Source organism: Mastomys coucha, unplaced genomic scaffold, assembly GCF_008632895.1.
Source record: "Mastomys coucha isolate ucsf_1 unplaced genomic scaffold, UCSF_Mcou_1 pScaffold22, whole genome shotgun sequence".
Classification (NCBI taxonomy): domain Eukaryota; kingdom Metazoa; phylum Chordata; class Mammalia; order Rodentia; family Muridae; genus Mastomys; species Mastomys coucha.
Window position 1 is genome coordinate 82464928 of NW_022196905.1, and position 20168 is coordinate 82485095.

Consider the following 20168-nt stretch of genomic DNA (forward strand, 5'->3'; position numbering starts at 1 on the left):
AAAAAAAAAAAAAAAAAAAAAAAGGAAAAAGAAAAAGAAAAAAAATGCTGGCACACTCTTACTCGCCTTAAGCAAATCATATTTGATACCTGCTCATAACAATATAAACCCACCTGCCATGATGTCATCCAGCGTGTCATTGAGGGTCTGAGCAGGGCTGGCTACCATTAACCCTTGTTGTGTTTCAGTGAGAATTCCTTGCCCCAGCCCTGCCAACTGTGCTTGGCCCAGTACTGGCTGTCCAACTATCACTCCTTGAAGTTCTGTAAGATTTGCGATGGACCCTGGAGGCAAGGGACCCGCTGCCAGAGGCAAAGCTTGAGGCATCCCCAGAGGCTGGATTGGTGCAAAACCCATCTGAGCAGCAGTCTGCTGGGGTTCATCTTTAAGCAAAACAGGATCCACTTGCTGTAACCGTGCATAGTCTCCCTCGGAAAGCTGCTCTCCAACCCCAACAGAAGTAAGTAGTCCCAGATGTTGGCAAGACTGCTGCTGCTGCTGCTGAAGCTGAATTCGTTGAGCTTTAACTTCTAGATACTGCTTTTTAAGCTGCTGCTGAGTTTTCAGTTGTAGTTCTCGCTCTACTTTCTGCAGTTCCTCCAGAATCTTTTGTTTCTTCTGAATTTGTTCCTCCCTCGTTTTGTTCAGCTCCTCGATCTTCTCCTTGGTGAGTTGGTCAGCATGAGCCAGCTCCAAGGACTGCAGCTGTGCATTTTTTTCTATGGCTTCTTTTATCCTCTGTTCCAGTTCTGTTAACTTTCCCTGAGCCTCTTCTACAATGCTCTCTGGAGACTGATTGGTGATGTAACCCTGTACATCCTGGCTGTTTGCTGGCAAATGGCTGTTGGACTTTTGTTTAGAAGCAGCTGTGTGAAAAAGAAACCCCCTCAGAAGTGCACATGAATGGCATCCTCATTACAGAGTTACTGTTGGGAGGGTTAGTGCCAACAGTTATGCACCAAGCTATCATATCCATGAAGGTGAAATGTACTTTTTAAGTAGTTAAACATAAGTCCACCTTCTCTATCATAAATATAGAATGTATGTATTTTATGTGCATAGAGTAACATCTGGAAGTTTAGAATTTTATAAATACCACAAGGCTAAAATTAGACACTAGAGGGATGCAAGCTGTGACACCTAAGTGGTGCAGTTCACGTCAAGTCTAAGGCTACGTGTAGTATTTCATATGGTCAGAATGCAAAAACTCATCGTAAGAGCAGAAAAATGATTTTCCACACTTAATAAAACATCTGTGCCTTTTATAAACACACACACATACACACAGAGAGAACCCAAATCACTAAGATGTACCAAGAAATTAAAATCCAACTAAAATATATGTCATTGTTGGGACCTACCACCTTTAAGACTGACAAAGGAAAGAGATAGAAATTCACATACTCACACAGCTACCTAGCCAATAGAGAACTGGGATTTAGTTTCCCTGGAAGAAAAGATGCTAGACTATGCCATCCTCTGTTATCATCTGACAGCCAGGAAAACAGACTGGTCTGGCTAATGGGTTTAGAACCAACTGAAAAGAATGCCAAGACAACAGGCTGGTGGTAGTGATGGAAAAGAGCTGCTGGGAGTACATAGCATACTTGCTGGTAAAGAGTACAGGTAGCCAGAACCAAGATGCAAAAATAAAAAAATAAAATATAATAATAATAAAAATAAAAATCACAGTTTCTTCATGTAAAACTTTTAAAAAGAAAAACTGATTCAAATTGGTAGTTGAGGATATACTTAAGACAGGCATGGTATGACATACACAAGTCAAAAAAATGGACCTTGGAATTCTAAGATATAATGAATGTATATCTTACATATCTTTGAATATTAGCTGAGGAAAAAGTATCCAAGATATAAATCTATGTTAAACCAGTTCTTTAAATTGAATTTTAATATTTAATCCAACTTCTTAATCTTTATTGCCTCATGTCACTACAAAGAGTTAGATTTAGTTAAGAGTCAGAATTCCATCAAAAAGAGCCATCTGAACCTCTCCTGAGTTTCTCTTAACCCCTATTTTCCCTCCCAGAAACTTGGTTTTTTCTCATTGGTTTAAAACAAACAACAAACACAAAAACATTAATGATACCAACTTAGAAATTTCCTTGTTAGTGAAAATAATTTTTAAGGGCTAGTTTTTGTTTTCTTACTTTCACCTGAAAAACTGAATACAACTTAGAAACTGCGTTGCTGGTGAAGAGTAAGGGCTGGTTACTCTTTTATTTTCACCTGGACATTAAGAGACAATTTTTAGAAGTACGTATAACTGACCTTTATTCCTAACGGGAAGAGTAGCAGCAACGTTGGCAGGTGGTTTGTCAGGTTCCTGAGGTGGGACAACCATGGGCAGTGCTTGAACTGGTACTCGAGGTGCCTAAGGAAAAAAGACAATAGTCATTCTTTAGTATACAATCCATTATCATGCTAATAAACTGCAGAACTGCTAATCGTATTTAATATGCCATTTCAGACAATGACATATTTACAAATTACTTTCGGTAACAGTCTTCAATTTTCAAAAGGTGACTGTGAAGCTGGGTAGTGGTGGCACACGCCTTTAATCCCAGCACTTGGGAGGCAGAGGCAGGCGGATTTCTGAGTTTGAGGCCAGCCTGGTCTACAGAGTGAGTTTCGGGACAGCCAGAGCTACACAGAGAAACCCTGTCTCGAAAAACGGAAAAAAAAAAGAGAGAGAGAGAGAGAGAAAAAAAAAGTGACTGTGAATTCAATTGTTATTCCCGATCATAATTAAAAAAGGAAACATAATTCTATCCAAAAATAAAATGTTATACTAAATATACATTTACCTTGGCCTAATTATACAGAGAACTTTAAAAAAAATAAGAGTTTAAATGAAAATTATTTAAATGCTAAAGGAAATATGAGGTGCTTTAGATTTGAGTCTTACCCTGTTCAAATCGTGGGATGGGGGAGTTAACTGAGCGCCATCTGGTGGAGGCGCTGCAAGGAGATTATTAGGATAGTCTAAAAGATAGCAGACAACACTTGTGTGGCCGCCCTTTGCTGCTTCTATCAACATGGTTGAGCCATCCTAAAAGAAGGAATACAGAAGTGAAATAAGCACACAGAAGAAAGCTATAATGTCTCACATAAATTTAACTTACATACCTACTACAGAATACTTCTTTCTGTATTAACAGCCTATAACTTAATACTAAGAATGTCAGTACAGGTACAACTTATATATGATCATTTTATGATGTTCAAAATGAAGTAGTTTTCATGATGCTTTCTTAAATACTTAGAGTTACCTACTTTTAAACGGTGAGTAGGGTCTGCCCCATGAGCCAAAAGTAGTTCCACCACTGCCAAATGACCTCCTGCACAAGCCAGGGACAGTACAGTATGGTCATTATTAGCTGTGGTTCGATTCACATTTGCTCCTAAAAACGAGGGAAAAAAAAAAAGCACACATTAGTAGAATGGTAAAAAATGTTTTTTAAAGTTTTATTCCTTTTTAATTTATATGTATATGTGTGGACCTATGTGAGATTATGTGTTCCATGTGCTTACAGATGCCCTTGGAGGCCAAAGAACATTAGTACCCACTCGAGCTAGAATTACAGGAAATTGTGAGCTATGTGATGTGGGTGCTGGAATCTGATCTGCAAGTGCTCTTAACCACTGATCTAGTTTTCCAGATGTTAGATTATTTAATGTTTATGCTTGCAGGCATATATACAGGGGTGTATATGTGGCATGGTGTGCATGTGGAAGCAGGACAGCTCGTATAAATTGATGTTCGCTTTCTAGCATGTGGGTTCCAAGCATCAAACTCAGGTCATCTGGCTAAGATGAAAATACCTTTTCTACCCTGATATCCACTGACTTATTTTACTGACTGAGGATTATAAAAAAGGAAATAATCATAATGACTAAAGAAAATGGTGCAATGAAGCCTCACGCACTTATTACCCAGTTTCACTGATTATAAACAGCCTCTTGTGTTTCAAAAACTTTCTTTTCTTTCCTATACAAAATTATTCTGAAGCAAATCCCATGAAAATATGATACATTTCTCTCATAAACATTTTAATATGAGCAAGTAAAGATAATACAAGGTTGTGTTATACCAAAGGCAATTACCATATTAAAAAAGTAAACTACAGGGACAGAAAAGAATGACTCATTCAATAGTTAGAAGTACTTGTAACTCTTTTGGTGAACCCAAGTTTGCTTCCTAGCACCCACACCAGGCTGCTCACCTGTACCTCAGGCTCTCATCTGGCAGCTGTGGGCACTCCACTCATGAACATAAACCACAGGCAAAACCACATCTACATATAATTTTAATACACAAAAATAAAATCTATTTTAAAAATGACAAACACAGTTTTCTATGGGCTAACTACACAAAAACTCATAAGGAATAAAAAGATCTAGTAATGCTTATCTCCTACTTTTCTGTATTAAGAGGAAAGAGAAGGTAAGCTTTTCCCCTCAGAGAGTTCAAGTGCTGGTCTATAGAGTTCAAGGGCAGCAAAAGTTACATGTGTCTCCAAAAGCCTGTCTCCAAAAAGAAGGGCTATCTGGTATTATAGTAGTTCACAACTACTATAAATTATGAGAAGTTTCTTTCTACTGTTAAGAGCATCCTTCTCCATGATAGGTAACAACCACAAAATGTTCTTTTGCCTTCCAATGTCATTATGCTTTTAGCACACATCCAGGTAGACACTCCACGAAGAATCCCTCTACATAAGCTTACCTTTGCTAATTAAGAACTGAACTGTGCAAACATGACCAGCTCTTGCAGCTTTCATTAAAGGAGTTCTTCCACCTTCTGATTCATGTTCCTGTTTAAAAAAAAAAAAAAACATAAAAACCAAACCAAAACCAAACCAAACCAAAATACAGTTGATAACTAAAGGGAATAGTCAACTACTCTTTTCATGAAAATCAAAAGGAAAAATGTACGAACACACACACACACACACACACACACACACACACACACACACACAGGTAATGAGCAAACTAAAAAGAATAAGCTTTCAATTAAAATAAATAGATGTGTGCTATTGTAATAATTTGAATCCTAAAGTTGGTGATTACACACAACTGTAATCCTAGATATCACGAAGTAAATGGTCAGCCTACTTCCTTATCTCAGGTGTGCACTGGACAGTGAATCTCCTAGTCTTCTGAATGCTCAGATTGTAATCTCAAACACACATCACCTTTTAAAATAGTCTCGTGTAGTGAAGGATAGACTTAAAAACTCCCTGTGGAATTGAGGTTTCATTTGAATTCCTAAGTACTCCTGTGAGACTAGCTCTTCCCCCACAAAAAGGTATTTGACACCTTCTAAGCTCTCAGACTGTTCTGACAATTTTTTTTCCAATTCTGCATCTCTTTTGTCACATCATTTCCAGGTCTCCCTTTCCAAACCGAATCCAGCCAATAACTATCTCAAATAACTAGCTACATCTTCCCCATCCAGCCAGTAACTATCTCAAATAACTAGTTACATCTTTTGACTGTTCTTACTTGCTGGATATTCCCCATGACATTTCTTAATAACCTGCACTGAATGCACTTACAATATATTTTACTTTCCTAAGTAATTTATGTATATAAATATTTATGTTTCTTTCTCAATACTTTATGATGCTTAAAATACAGGCAATTTTCCCCCCAACCTACAAAGAAGTGCTTGTAAGTTATATTTGCCTTAAATAAACAACTAAAGAAAATTAATTTGTAGAACTATCTCTAGCAGAAATTTTTTCTTTGTAAACAAAGATGAGATTAGTGAACTGAATAATACTTCAAAAATAAGAACAAAGACTAAAGACTAAATAATGTGTAAAAACAAACAAAAAAACCTGACTATGTAAATTTAAATAATAAGGAAAAAAGCTAACAAAGCTAGGAGAAATGTGCCTTTGAATTGATTTCTTGGCTTTGTTTGTTGAGGCAGAGCCTTACCACAGTACTGTAGGGAAACCTTGAACTCAGGTAGTCTTGACTGGCCTTAAACTTTTAGGCATCTTCCTGTTTCAGCCTCTGAGTACACAGGAATGTGCTACAATGCCTTAACTCTTGTCTTAATTTTACAGATAAAGATTTAAGGGACAAAGCTTACCAGATCTGCACCTGCCTGGAGTAAGACGTCTGCTACATCCGTATGACCATTTTCACAGGCGTATGTTAAAGCTGTGTCTCCTGTTGCTGTCGTTGCATGAACATTGGCTCCTGCAACAATTAAAAATGATTACTTACAAGCATTTTTCAAAATGAACATACCCTCTTTCTTGCTGATAACCCACACCTCCTAAGTCAGACAGAGTGCCCATACCCAGGTCTAGAATGAGCACCTGGGCAGCCTCTTTAAAGAGTTGTAAGGAAATCTGCAGGAAAGAAATGCCTCAGCAGGCAACACCATTTGCTGCCAAGCCTGACCACCCAAGTTTGGTCACCAAGCCTACATGGAGGAAAGAAAGCTAACTCCCACTGGTGTCCTCTACCTCTTAACGTATGCACAGTGAGTGGCATATCTACCACAAACAAATGAAGTGATATTTTTCTTGGGGGGGTGGGGGAGGAGGAGTACTTGAAGTCAAAATTGCAAGTATTTCCTATGACAGGTAAATTATTTAGAACATATACAAAGCATAGCCTATCTTTTCAAAATATATTCTATGTACCTTAACAACATAAAACACATTTGGATCCTGTGGTACTTATTTACATCATACAATATATTCCCAAATGCATACCTGCAGCTAGTAAGTATTTGACTAACTCCAAGTGGCCTTCTTGAGCAGCTTCCATCAAAGGAGTGGAACACCCTAGTTCGATATCAGCGCCAGCCTTAATCAGAAAGTCTGCCACTTCCAGAAAGCCTCCACAGCAAGCCAGAGTCAAGGCAGTTTCTTGAGTTTCTTCTGTCTGTGCATTGATATTTGCTCCTAAAATAAAGATTCTGCTTAAAGGAAGTTCATGCACTTACTCAGATACAAACAAAACCATAACTGTTTTCTAATGAAATATATCTAAAAAAAAAAAGAAAGAAAGAAAGAAAAAGAAAGAAAAAGAAAAAAAAAGAAAAAAAAAGATATCTCTTCCCTACTCTTGGCAGTTAAAAAAAATAAAAACAAAATGTACATTTATTGAATCTGTATTTGATAAACGCAGTTGGAATATTTGTTTAAAAAGGTACTAGTAGGGCTGGCAAGATGGCTCAGCGGGTAAGAGCACTGACTGCTCTTCCAAAGGTCCTGAGTTCAATTCCCAGCAATCACATGGTGGCTCACAACCACCCATAATGAGATCTGACGCCCACTCCTGGTGCATCTGAAGACAGCTACAGTGTACCTATTTATAATAATAAATAAATCTAGCCGGTCGGTGGTGGCGCACGCCTTTAATCCCAGCACTTGGGAGGCAGAGGCAGGCGGATTTCTGAGTTCGAGGCCAGCCTGGTCTACAAAGTGAGTCTAGGACAGCCAGGGCTACACAGAGAAACCCTGTCTTGGAAAAACCAAAATAAATAAATAAATAAATAAAAATAAGTAAATAAATAAATCTTTTTTAAAAAGGTACCAGTAATGACTAAAAGGAGTCATAACACTGCCCAACTCCCACACATAAAGAAGGTAGATTATAAAGATGCTGTTTCAATTACAGTATCAGTTGATACTGATTGGTAAATCAGTTACAGTAGCTACCATTTATTAAGCCATTACTATGTCCTGGACAATAGTCAAAGTACAGACGGTTAAGGTACACTTATACACGTAATTTGAATTTAGTGGAGGGGCAGTGTTGGAGAATGAACCCATGGCCTGCCATATTAGGCAACTGTGTGCTGTTTGGTGGAGACCCATTGTCCTTGAGAACATTGAGTAAGTAGTGTACCCCTGAGCAGCATATCCCAAAGGCCTTATGTTGGTTTTATTTTCAGCATCATTTTACATAAAGCTGCACAAGCTGAGGTTAATTCACTTAATTGAATTACCATAGGCAACACCACCATTACCATCATTACTCTCAGCACAGAGTTGATTTTAATTAGCACCATATGACAAGAACTGTTGTAGGAGCTTCCTGCACCACCTCCACAGACACAAAACTGACTAAAGTAACAAAATTACCATGCAGTGTAAATGACTCACATTTAAAAAAAAAAAAATCTCCTTTTCAAAAATCTGTACTTTAGAGTTCTAGTCAAAAGAAACTACACATAAAACAAGAAATGTGTCCTTTGTATTAAATGGATCAGATTTTACAAAGTTAAAAAAAAAAAAAAGCTCCATGTGCTGCTCTGAGCTCTGCTGTTGGAAGCTGTGAGCGGACCTCAGGGAATCTCTGAAATTGAGACATGGGTGAGAAAGCTTCTGCTCCACAAGATCTGAGCAAGCCTTGTAGAGAATTACACATCAGTACAGAGACATTGGTGAAGCTGGTCAACAACCAGGTGACTTCTCTGCAAGAAAGGGACCCCTACATTGTCCCTGTCTTTCTGTCCACATACCGAAGAATTGCCAAACCCTAAAGATACTTGACCTGCTGTTCCTGAGTGGCCGTTATGTGTGTAGATTTCTACATATAGCATTCTACCCTGAGAACTTCATGAAGGGAGTGACACCAAGATAAGTGCCTTTTATGGCATCAGGAATCTGTTATATTCCAAATCCCAACAGGAGCAACGTACCATTTAGGTGATGTCTTATATTCTGTTGCATTAATAAAAAACGTGATTTAAAGAAAAAAAAATACTGTTGGATGAAAAATAAGGCTATAAATGCAATGGGAAATTATCATCTAAATGCAAGATATTTAAACTACTAGACCATCTCCCTTTCTCCAGAAGTTCCTTGGTATGAGAAGTCGTTTCTCATGTACCTGGCTTCTGCTGGTTTTTCAGGCTGTTTTGTTTTGCCTAGATAGTGCCTCCATATGAGCCCTGGTTGGCCTCAGCCACCTAACCACTGTGATTACAAGTGTGTAATCCTAATCTGGCCTGGTGTACACGTTCATGGGCTGAACCTTCACAGCAGTGTTTCCCATGTTCTTCCATCACACACTTATTGATGGGTAAGTGTTCTACCACTAAAGAATTCCCTCATTACATTAGGCTTCAAGAACTGTACCTCATATTATCTTTAAAAAAAAAAAAGTTCATCTGAACTTGATTTTTGTTTGTTCTTTTATTTTCTCATAGCGCACAATATTGAAAGTTCTACATCGAAGAAAGCTCTACTTCATCTGTTTAGCAGGGTATGTGAGCTATTTTACAGCAGACAAAGTAGAAGTTTGGGAACGATAGCTCAGTGCATATTTTCTTAGGTAAAGTGTAGAAATTCAAACCTAACATAGACTTGTGTTCTACAGATTTGTTATTTAGTATTTGCTAGCTGTGCTTACCTTGGCCTAGAAGTAATGCTACCATTTCTTCATGTCCTTCCCGAGCTGCCTCCATCAGAGGAGTATAACCTTCATCGTTGACCTCTTCCAGGCTAGCTCCTCTTTCAATAAGTAAGGCTGCAAGTTCCACATGTCCACCACACGCAGCCAAAGTCAACGGTGACTCAAATGAATCAGCTGGCATGTTCACTTGAGCACCACTGTCCAGAAGCAACCTGGCTACTTCAACATGGCCATCCTATTCATAAGCAATTAAAAATAAAATTAAGTCAGCACCATTAAAAAACACCTTCAAATTTAAAAACTTCTCAATTACCACGCACTAAAGTTTGCTGATGTTCACTCACAAGAATAAATCTCTATCTGACACTTCAGTAATTATAGGATGTGCTACCATCTATCACACATAATTGAAAACTAGGAGCTTGGGGATTTAAAGCAAACAGAGAAGAATGATGCCTGTAGCCAAGAAGCGCTTATCAGCCGCCAAGAAAGCAATGGCAGCAAGTACATGAATTAAAACAAACCCAAGGCCACAGAGAGCCTGCAGAGCATGGTGTACAATTAACTGATAAGTAACAGAGCTCAGATACAGAAAAGCAAATTTTTCATAAGATCTTAAGAGTGTGCAAACTATTTTTTAGGCAGACAGAAAACAGCTTCTGAAACAGCGGAGAATACAATGTACCATGTGTTAAATGAACAAATGCAATGTGTACATGATGTTTTCTTCGTTGTTCATTATTTAAACACCAGTGAAAAGAAAAAAGAAAGTAGCTTATTACTGGCAACTACTTGAGAATTTCCACTATTTCTCTTTCAATAACAAGTTTCTTTTAATCCATCATATACTTCCTCACACATGCTTCACCTTGCTCTAAGTCATATACACTCTGGCCTATGAACAAGACATACCTGACAACTCTGTCTTACTTCCAAGTAACATTACTATTTTAGCAGTTTTGAAATGCTTCCCATACATTCAGAGCTTCAAGTTCTTAGCAAGACTTCCAAATGCCTGGCTTCTATTCATACACCTTTTGATTACATCCACCCACCCATTATTATTTATGGTGACTAATAACTGGGATTACAAGTCAGCCAGTCAGTCAGTCAGTCAGTCAATCTCTCTTTCTCTCTCTCTTTCTCTCTCCTCCTCCCCCCGCCTCTCCTCTCTCCCTATCCAATTTATTGAGACAGAGTGTAAGAGATTCATGCCTAAATATTTGTATTTATTTGTGGTATTTTTAATATATATATATACATATGTGTACACACACACACACACACACACACACACACACACACACACACACACAATTCCTATTTATCTAAATACCATGTATTTTTGTGGTATAAGGTAGTAAGAGTGACTGAATTTCCTTATCAGAGATTACTGAAAACAATATGGTTGCTGTGTGAGGGGTCTCATTTGATCTTCGTAAGAACACCAGACAAGGAACTCAAAAGTTCCAAACATGTTTATGCATGCTCAAAAGAGAAATTCATTAAAGCAAACATAGGGCTAACAATAAAAAAACCAATATAATTCAATATTTCTCCTATAGTTTTTTTAGATACATCTCTTTTGTGAAGACAATTAAGATGCAAAAATTTATAAAAGTATTAACATAATTAAAATTTCAAAGACAAACTCTATATAATTTCTTTTTATATTTTGTTTTCAAAGATGTGTGCATGCATGCATGCATGCTATGTGTGCATGTGCATATACACACTTGCTTTTTAAGTCCTCTTTACTATGTAGACTAAGCTGTCCTGAAACTCACACAGACCCTCTGGTCTCTGACTTCTTACTTATTGAAGGCAGAAGTCTTGTCTGGCAGCTCTTTATATTTTGACGGAATCTTGTGATGTAACCATGGTTGAGCTGGTACTCACTACATAGCCCAACCTTGCCTCAAAGTAACAGCAATTCCTGTTTCAACTTCCTAAATGCTTGGATTACATGTGATCACCAAGTACAGCTTAAAAATAATAGTTTAGCTGAGATTCTGTTCCACAATAAAATAAGAAAAAAGAGCTTTTGCAAAACAAGAAAGGCTATTTACTTCACAGTAGCTCTTCCACTCCCACTAGTATGAAAATCTACTTTGAATGTTCATTTTATCCATCTTACCATGCAAGCCTCCATTAGAGCAGTGTGCATTTCATCTGTTTTATGCTCTTGATCAGCGCCTGCTTCCAAAAGAAATCGCACCATCTCTAGATGTCCTAAATCAAAATTGTGTTAGATTACTTACTTATTTTCAAAAACTATTCTTAAAATTAAAGTGATATATCATTTTTGGTGCGGATAAACAAAGATGCCACATTCCAACATCTCAGATGATCTTTCTGTAAAGAAGTCCCTACCACACTATACTTATTTTTAGATTTCTGTCATTTTCATTTATGTGTCTGTATTCTGATGACAGTGCCTATAGACGGCAGCAGAAGCTATCAGATCCCCTGCAGCTGGATTTGTGAACTGCCAGGCAGGTGCGTCCACACTGAAATCAGATCCTCTAAGAACAGCAATCACTCTAGCTGCGCAGCCATCTCTTCAGCTCCTGTGCTATATTATATGTATTTGTCAAGAGAAGTAGCCTAGGATGAAAATCGTTGAAACTATTACCTCTATGAGACCAAGTGCTTAAAATTATAATAACTAACAAACTTTTCAGGGGAATCTTATTTATAACTTATAAACCACATTTATGAAAATATTGTTAAAACATCATTGAATTATATGCATTCTTATATTACAACATACATATAATAGAAATGCAGAGTTTCAAAAAAGCTCTCTATTTCAGGTCAAAAAGTGACTAAAAAGTAGACCAATTACATATAAATAATACTTTGGATACTATGTAAGAGTACTATGAAAGGAGTTATAATCAATTTGTAATCAACTAGAATTAGACCAGAAAGGAAACGATAATCCAGCCCTAGACGCACTCCAACAAGACAGTAAGCACACTATCTACTACTACATGGTGATTAGGCTAACCGCCCATCAAAAGATCAATACTCAGTCTGTCTGCCTGTATACCTTTTCTATCTTAACAAACTCTCAGGAAATCCCACTAGAAACTAAAGTAGCTAACAGAATTCACTTTATCTCTGTAAGTATTGAAGGTGCACTCCACTAGCTTAATTTTCTAACTAGCTTCAAATTAAAGTTTGCAAGCTCAACCTTAGACGCTCTCTAGAAAGTAGAGTAGGCTACAAATGAGAGACAAGAGCTGTCACAAAGTGTTCTAGCCAGCTGGGAGTTAGTAATGTAATGGAACCAGTTCTGGTTTCAAAACTGTTTGTATAAAGCCATCCAATCAAAGTCCCCAAAGCTTAACCCCTCTAATCCTTAATAAAGAACAGCCCCTGTGCCTAATTACAAACCAGGATAGTAAAGTAAGTGACTTCAATTGTGCTGGCTACATAAAAATCTCCTAGCATCACACACTCAAACTTCAACAATTTAAATTTTAGCTATCTGCACATCTCAGTATCATTGGGTCTTATTTTTAAAGGAAATCGGTTCTAAAGTCATTATAAGATCTTGACCACTCTTAAATAGCAAGGGGGAAAAAAAAGCTAGGCTGAGTACAGAATCAGAGTGAAAAGGTTACGCAGGCACTCAACGACAAGCTCATACAGAGTAGCATAACATAACGGTCCTTAAATTTTGTACCCGAGCTTGCAAAACTCTTAATACTTCAGATCAGGACTAAATGGTGTTTTATGAACTAAATGTGGCATGGTATAGATACAGGAACAAAATTTTTTTAAGTTCTTTAAAGAAAACAAAAAGAAAAAAGAAATCCCACATTATAGCCACATATCTGTCATATCAGTGGAGTATGAAAACTGTGACTCTTTGGCTCTTTTAAGAAATCTCTAAAGTTGATTTCTTGTAGGTGAACATACTTGGCCCACCTAAGAATCCACAGTCCATATTAGTAATATTTTCAGATTGGTTGGCATTTAATTATCATGTACCTATTCACAATAGGTAAAATGCTTCTAAAATGCAAAAAGTGTAAGCACATTAACATCACCAGCTTTCTCTGATAAAAGAGTTGGATTATAACTTTCATTGACAATATTTACAATGTTGAGACTATACAATATTAAATGTTATAAAACAGTTTAAACAAACTTACTTATGTCTAATGTTTTATGTCTATGTTAATTTAGAAACTGATTTTAATTTTATTTTATTTCAAAAAAGATTTACATGATACCTTTATAACAGGCTAACGTAAGGGCACTCTCTTTAAACTCATTGGAATGCGTATTGATGCCAGCTCCATTTTCTAGCAGCAATCTGGCTACTTCCACATGCCCAGCACTTCCAGCTTCCATAAGAGGTGTATGACCATTCTCATTATGGTCCTCAATACTAGCACCGGATTCCAAGAGCACCTTTACAACATCTACGTAGCCTCCAGCACAAGCATAGGTAAGGGCTGTGTTGCCTGTTTAGGTAAGGAAACAATGAAAAGGTGTTAATATCACTCATAGACACACAAACACAAGCATGCATGTGCACCTAGACCCAGTAAGATGCTTCTGCATGTAAATGCGCATACCACCTAGCTAGATGGCCTGAGTTTGATGCTGGGGACCCATCTGGAGGAAGAGGAAAGAACTCCTGGAAGTTGTCCTTTGACTTCCCCACATGCACCATGGCACATGCACGCATGTACACATAAATAAAAACAAATGAAAGCTTTTTAACATGAAATGTTACATTACAAAAGCTAAAGTGGAAAACTGTATCCATAATAAACACTAAGTAGACACATATAATTCCATTACTTGACAGTACTTTCTTTTTCTGAAATCAACTTCTTATCCTCCCTTTCTATTTAAACACAGTATATCAAGCTGTGCCTGGTGGCATGGATTTTAATCCCAACTATCAGAAGGCTAAAACAAAAGAATGAAAAACTTAAGGCCAGCCTGAGCCACACACTGAGTCTAAGAGAGCCTAGAAAGCTTGGTTAGTGCCTGGCTTACAACATAAAGGAGAAGGCCTCAGACCTATCTCATTTGGTCAATGCCTGCCTAGCAGGTACAAGATTCTGAACTCAATCCTTGTAGCACCAAACAACAGAAACAAAATGCATGTAAATTATAGAAAAATCAGATAAACTTATCAAGATTAGAGAACTGACGAGGCCAGCCTGGTCTACAGTGTGAGTTCTAGAACAGCCAGGGATATACAGAGAAACCATGTCTCAAAAAAAAAAAAAAAAAAAAAAAAAAAAAAAAAAAAAAAAAATTAGAGAACTGGAAGATGACAGGGAAGCCAAACCCATGATACCACAATAAAAGCTACCTAAACAGACCTGAACAATAATTCCAATAGACATACTAACACTGAAATAAGAAATCTCTAAGAATCCCAGCCCTAGACAGAGAACTGTAGGCAACTAGTAACTGCTGACCGCGAGAAGCAGCCTTCCCAAAGATGAGCCCTCGAATTGGTTATCTAGTAACAAGTGCACCGCTAAAATAATACACACACAACCCACACTAAATGAACTTAGAAAGGCATATTTATATACCATACATATATAGTTAACAATTAATAATGAAAGAGACTGTCAGTTTGAACGTGAGTGGCAAAAAGGAATGCTGGTGGGGGTGTCGATGAAGGGAGGGACATGGGAGGGTTTAGAAGGGAAATGGAAAGTAATAGAGACAGGACAGAGAATGTAGAAGTAATGTACTTACATTTTAATTTGAAATTAAGAGGAAAAAAAGACTTTTGGAGAATTATAAATGAACAGTGACTTACTTTCCTGAAATTAACTATTTTCTTCCCAAATGAGATTACAGTTAACTTTAATCAGAAAAATGTTTCATAAAGTTATTATTTTTAATAAATGGTATTATACCCAAACCTATTGTATATAACCCGTTTCATAAAGTTATTATTTTTAATAAATGGTATTATACCCAAACCTATTGTATATAACCCACATACTACCTAATCAATATCAGTGATTTCAAAATGATTCATATTTTTACTTTTAGAACATGTTATGCAGTTCAGGCTAGCCTCAATGCACAGAACCCTCCCGACTCAGCCTCCCATGTCCTAGGACAACAGGCATGAGACAAAACAATGAGATTCCCTGCTTACTAATTAAAAATTCCCTAAGTTAAAAGAGACCCCAACTTGGTAAGTAAAAAAGTAAAAATAGTAAAAACAATAAAAGAATTAAAAAATTATGTATACTTTTATTTAAAACACAACTAAATTTGATATTTTTTTAATCTGAAGAAAACTCACATGCAATTTCATATAAATGTTAAGAGCCAGAGAAAGAAAATATTGTTTAGGCTAAAATTGGGGACCACTGGATGTGTTTTTATAATTTTTTCATTGGCCCCAATTTAGCAAAATTAGGAGAACATGGTAAAGTCCTTGTTGTTCTTCCTATTTTCCCTATCTTGTACTTGTAATAAAAAGGAAGTCAGGTTGTGAGACGTATAAACCATACCCTTCCACAACTACAGAGCAGTCTTTCAAGTTAATATATTTTGAAATAACCTAAGAGTGTCTCATAAACAAACAGATGTTAAATTATGTTAAGTGTATATAATATATAATTATATATTAATATAAATTATATTAAATTTGTATACTTAACCCTCATAGAAATGTATCCAAATATGTAGCACTAAGAAATTGTTAGATCTTTAAAAGTGAATAATCTCATAAGAAACGACTATTACTAAAAGGGATGCTACAAGCAAATGAAAATGGAAAAGAAGCGCGCATCACCTGTTGAAGACTGTGCATTGACATCAGCTTTGTGAGCTAGCAGCAACTTCACGATTTTGACATGTCCTCCATTAGCAGCAGCCATTAAAGGTGTGATATCACCTTTGATTCCCCTGTCTTCCACATTTGCATGCATTGCCAATAAAACCTTGACAAAGAAATAAAGTCTAAAGGTTATTAAGAAAATAATCTGAAAGTTTTTAATATACTTATTTATATAATACCTACATAAACTCGTAAAATTCCTCAGAAATAAAAATATACAAGCTGTATGTAACAATGTACTAAAATTAGCTTAATGGACAAAAAGTTTACTCTTCTTAGTAAATGATAGATTTCTTTTCAAGGTTTATTTTCCTAGCACAAACCTGCGCAAGCTCATAGTATCCAGCAGAACAAGCTAGACAAAGGAGGCTCTCCCCTTCCTCGGTGTGCTCGTTCACACTTCGACCTTCAATGAGTAATTTCCGCACAGCATTTACATCTCCTTCTGAACAGGCTTCTGCCAAACTGCGGCTACAACGAGAATAGTGAAGAATAGCATCACCTCAGGGGATGACAGAAAAGCCTGCATCATACAAGTCCTGGTTCTCAGGTCATCTAAGAAAAATTATCACTATTTTAAAATGTTTTCAGTTATGTACAATCTAATAAATAATAGTGAAATCATATAACAAAAATGTAGATTAAACTTTTATACAACAAAATATAGATTAAACTTTTGTTCAACTGCTAGAAATTTTACATGAAATTTAAAAAATTCATAAGATATGTAAGACACCTACCTACTAATTATAAAAGCCTACCGGAGCTCTTTCATCCATAAGAGATAACATGGGAGCAGGTAATGTTAATAATTAGTAAGTGGAGAGGTATTTACTTCTACAATTGCCTCAGGGTCAGTGCTCTGCTACCTCATTGAGACAAAGTCTGTTCACCCAGACATGACAGCCTAGCAGGCCCTCAACCGTCTCCACGTCCTGTGCCTGGCTTTCCTTGTGTTTTGGGTAGTCACACTCATGTCCTCACCCTTGCTCAGTAAGAACTTTACCCACGGTGCTACCATCCCATAACTTTATGTTCAACTGGAGGAAGGAAGGAAGACGTCAGTAAGGACTGAAAACCACAACATAGTAACAATACTTCTTCAGATGCTTTGCTCATGCTCCACAACATATTTTATATAAAAAATGATTTACATTATATAACATGAGAAAACGTTAAAATATTACTTATACTTAATCCTTAGTAATACTAAAACCACAGATACAAGGAATTATGAGACCCAAGTTAAAGTCTCCTGGCCTGACATTCAGATTATTAAAAACAAGATTCACGACTTTTTTAAAACTATAGAAAAATAATAAACAAGATTTATGACTTTTTAAAAACTATAGAAAACAAATAATAAACCCCATCCTTTAAAATGATCTAAATTATACAAATGTACTGAAAAGAAGTAATACATACAATTGATAGAACATCAGTTACTTTTTGTCACTAATACATAAAAACCAGCATAAATAAATGAAAGGTCTTTTTTGATTGTTAAGATTTATGTGTATGTTTCTGTGTGTACACACCACTTGTGGGAGGTATCAGCACCCAATGTGGGTGCTAGGTACTAAACTCAGTGCCTCTGAGGAGAGCAGCAAAATCTCTCCACTCCCTAACTGCTGTCAGCACTACTCATAAGACTAGTGCACACTTCACCTACTTCAAGATCTCTCTCTCAGCTTACGTATAGAACTGATGTTAAGAAAAAAAAAAATCTACAATTTGACAGGTATGGTTTTTTACGCATACACACAAAAAAAGGTATCATGCTAAGTAGACACAGTATCAGGCACAAGAAAAAAAGCTTAACAAATATTAGTTATTTTTATTCCTATGAAAATCATGTTTATATGGAACACAACACAAAACACTCACTTGTCCGACTGCCCTGCATTTGCTGTGCTCTCAGCTCTCATGCGGGTAAGTGCAGCAGCAGCTTCATCCAACGCACAACTGACAGACGATGTTAACCTCCGGAGCACTTCAGGATCTGCAAAGGCTTTACCATCTGCCGTGGATAACTTGCCTATTCCTATTACAGTATTTTCACAGCAATATGGAAATACCCAAATAGAAACAAAGCAAAACTTAGGTTACTAAAATCTGTATGTTATCAAGTAACCTTCATATACTAATCTGGGTGTATCTCTCTCTAACCTTTAGGTAACTAACTCTCCTCGAACCTAAAAGTTTTATCCATGCCATATGTTCTTGGATGCATGATCTAAGACACTCTATTAGCCTATGCTCGGACAGAAAGGTTATCTTCTCTGAAATATCTGCATGTCTTTGGGAGAAAAACTTGTAGGTATTGAATCATGAACTACCTACACACTTTGTATCACCACATGCAAAAAATAAAGTCAATATAGAAGAGAACCGAGAAAAGAGAAAGAGTTCTAGAAAAATTTTTGGTTTGCTGATTTCACCAGAGCTAGCACATTCTACTTTTTGAAAAATGTCTATTTTTGTTTTAAGACAATGGACTAAAAGAATATATTAAATCTATATAACCATCTCTTAAAAACTTAGTACATATGGGATGGAGAGATGGCTTAATGGTTAAAAGCACGGATTGTTCTTCCCACATGGCGGCTCACAACTATCTTTTTTTTTTTTTTTAACAACTATCTATAATGGGATCCAATGCCCTGCTCTCACCAGATGAGAATGACAGTGCACTAACATACACAAAATAAATAAATACCTTTTTTAAAAAAATCTTAGATCATACATTTATTATATATACTCAAAATCTAAAATTATTTAGAATAGCAGAATAACATAAAAGTAGAAATAGCAAACATCTCAAGCCCAAAGATGTGTTCATCTAAAATCTACTTTCTGGACATACCATGAAGGTAACATATATAGGCATTAGCATTTAGGAAATACTATTATAACCTTAAAACTAACAGAAAGGCCATGAACTTAGTAATAAGCAGGTCTGCAAAATAAAAGGATTGAAACCTACAGTATAACCTAGCATTCCTAATGTTAAAGGTCATGTTGTAATCTGAAGTCTATTATGGCACCACTGAGATCAACTTCATGATTTCAAAGTTGAGAATTACCTCTAGTTTCAAGGGCTATCATCAACCCTATAATAAATTCCTGTCAGAAACCGCAGGAATAAGCAGGAACAAAACAAAACAGACTAGCAGAAAGTGAACACTTACATGAAAATAATAAAAAATGTTAATGTTAATCTATAAACTCCTAATAAATTCTTCTGCTTCTCACACTAGTGTCTTTACTTTGTGCAAAGCCCACCCTCCTAATGCTGGCAAACGGTGCACCACTGTGCATGTCCATAAAGGTAATTTTACTGGATAACCAGGAGGCAACAAAAATATTAATAAAAATTAATTAACAAATGGTAAATTATGGTGATCTTACATTAAGTAGTGTAGTAATCCGAATAGGTCCTCATAGACTCTGATGTTTGAATGCTTTTCTCATAAGGAGTGCCAGTAATAGGAAGTGTGGCTTTTGGAGTAAGTGTCACTATGAGGTAGGCTTTGAGGTTTCATATGCTCAGGTTACCTACACCCTGTGTGGTGTACTGTGTCTTTCTTGTTGCCTTGGGATTAAGATGGACAACTCTCAGCTCCTTCTCTAAGACCATGCCTACCTACACATTGCCATCCTTCCCTTCATGATGATAATGAACTGAATTTCTGAAAGTAAGCCAGCCCCAATGAAATGTTGGCCTTATAAGAGTTGTTGTAGTCATGATGTCTGTTCACAGGACTAAAAACACTGAAACAATTAGCAATAACCAAAAATAGAAAGAAATAGTATATTGCCAGTTCATTCTTCCCAATTTCAGAAATTTAATCAGAACCACAGGAGTACAAAACTTAACATTACAATGTCTATGTTTGATTTAAGG

At 36.6% G+C, this 20168-nt stretch overlaps 1 protein-coding gene across 7 annotated transcripts in view; it reads right to left on the bottom strand.

The window, feature by feature from the left end:
* Positions 1-20168, bottom strand: part of Ankrd17 (ankyrin repeat domain 17) — a 138847-nt gene that overhangs the window by 56880 nt on the left and 61799 nt on the right. For 5 of the 7 annotated variants that reach the window (XM_031390959.1, XM_031390957.1, XM_031390958.1 and 2 more), the window contains exons 3-15: positions 18149-18305; positions 16585-16732; positions 16217-16364; positions 13662-13895; positions 11552-11646; positions 9412-9649; positions 6762-6953; positions 6128-6237; positions 4748-4835; positions 3295-3422; positions 2927-3070; positions 2290-2392; positions 114-866 (exon numbers count right to left, since the gene is read on the bottom strand). In XM_031390959.1, coding sequence (XP_031246819.1) covers positions 114-866; positions 2290-2392; positions 2927-3070; positions 3295-3422; positions 4748-4835; positions 6128-6237; positions 6762-6953; positions 9412-9649; positions 11552-11646; positions 13662-13895; positions 16217-16364; positions 16585-16732; positions 18149-18305 — 2538 coding nt within the window. The remainder of the gene's footprint in view (positions 1-113; positions 867-2289; positions 2393-2926; positions 3071-3294; positions 3423-4747; positions 4836-6127; positions 6238-6761; positions 6954-9411; positions 9650-11551; positions 11647-13661; positions 13896-16216; positions 16365-16584; positions 16733-18148; positions 18306-20168) is intronic. The other 2 variants (XM_031390963.1, XM_031390962.1) reach the window with 1 other exon arrangement.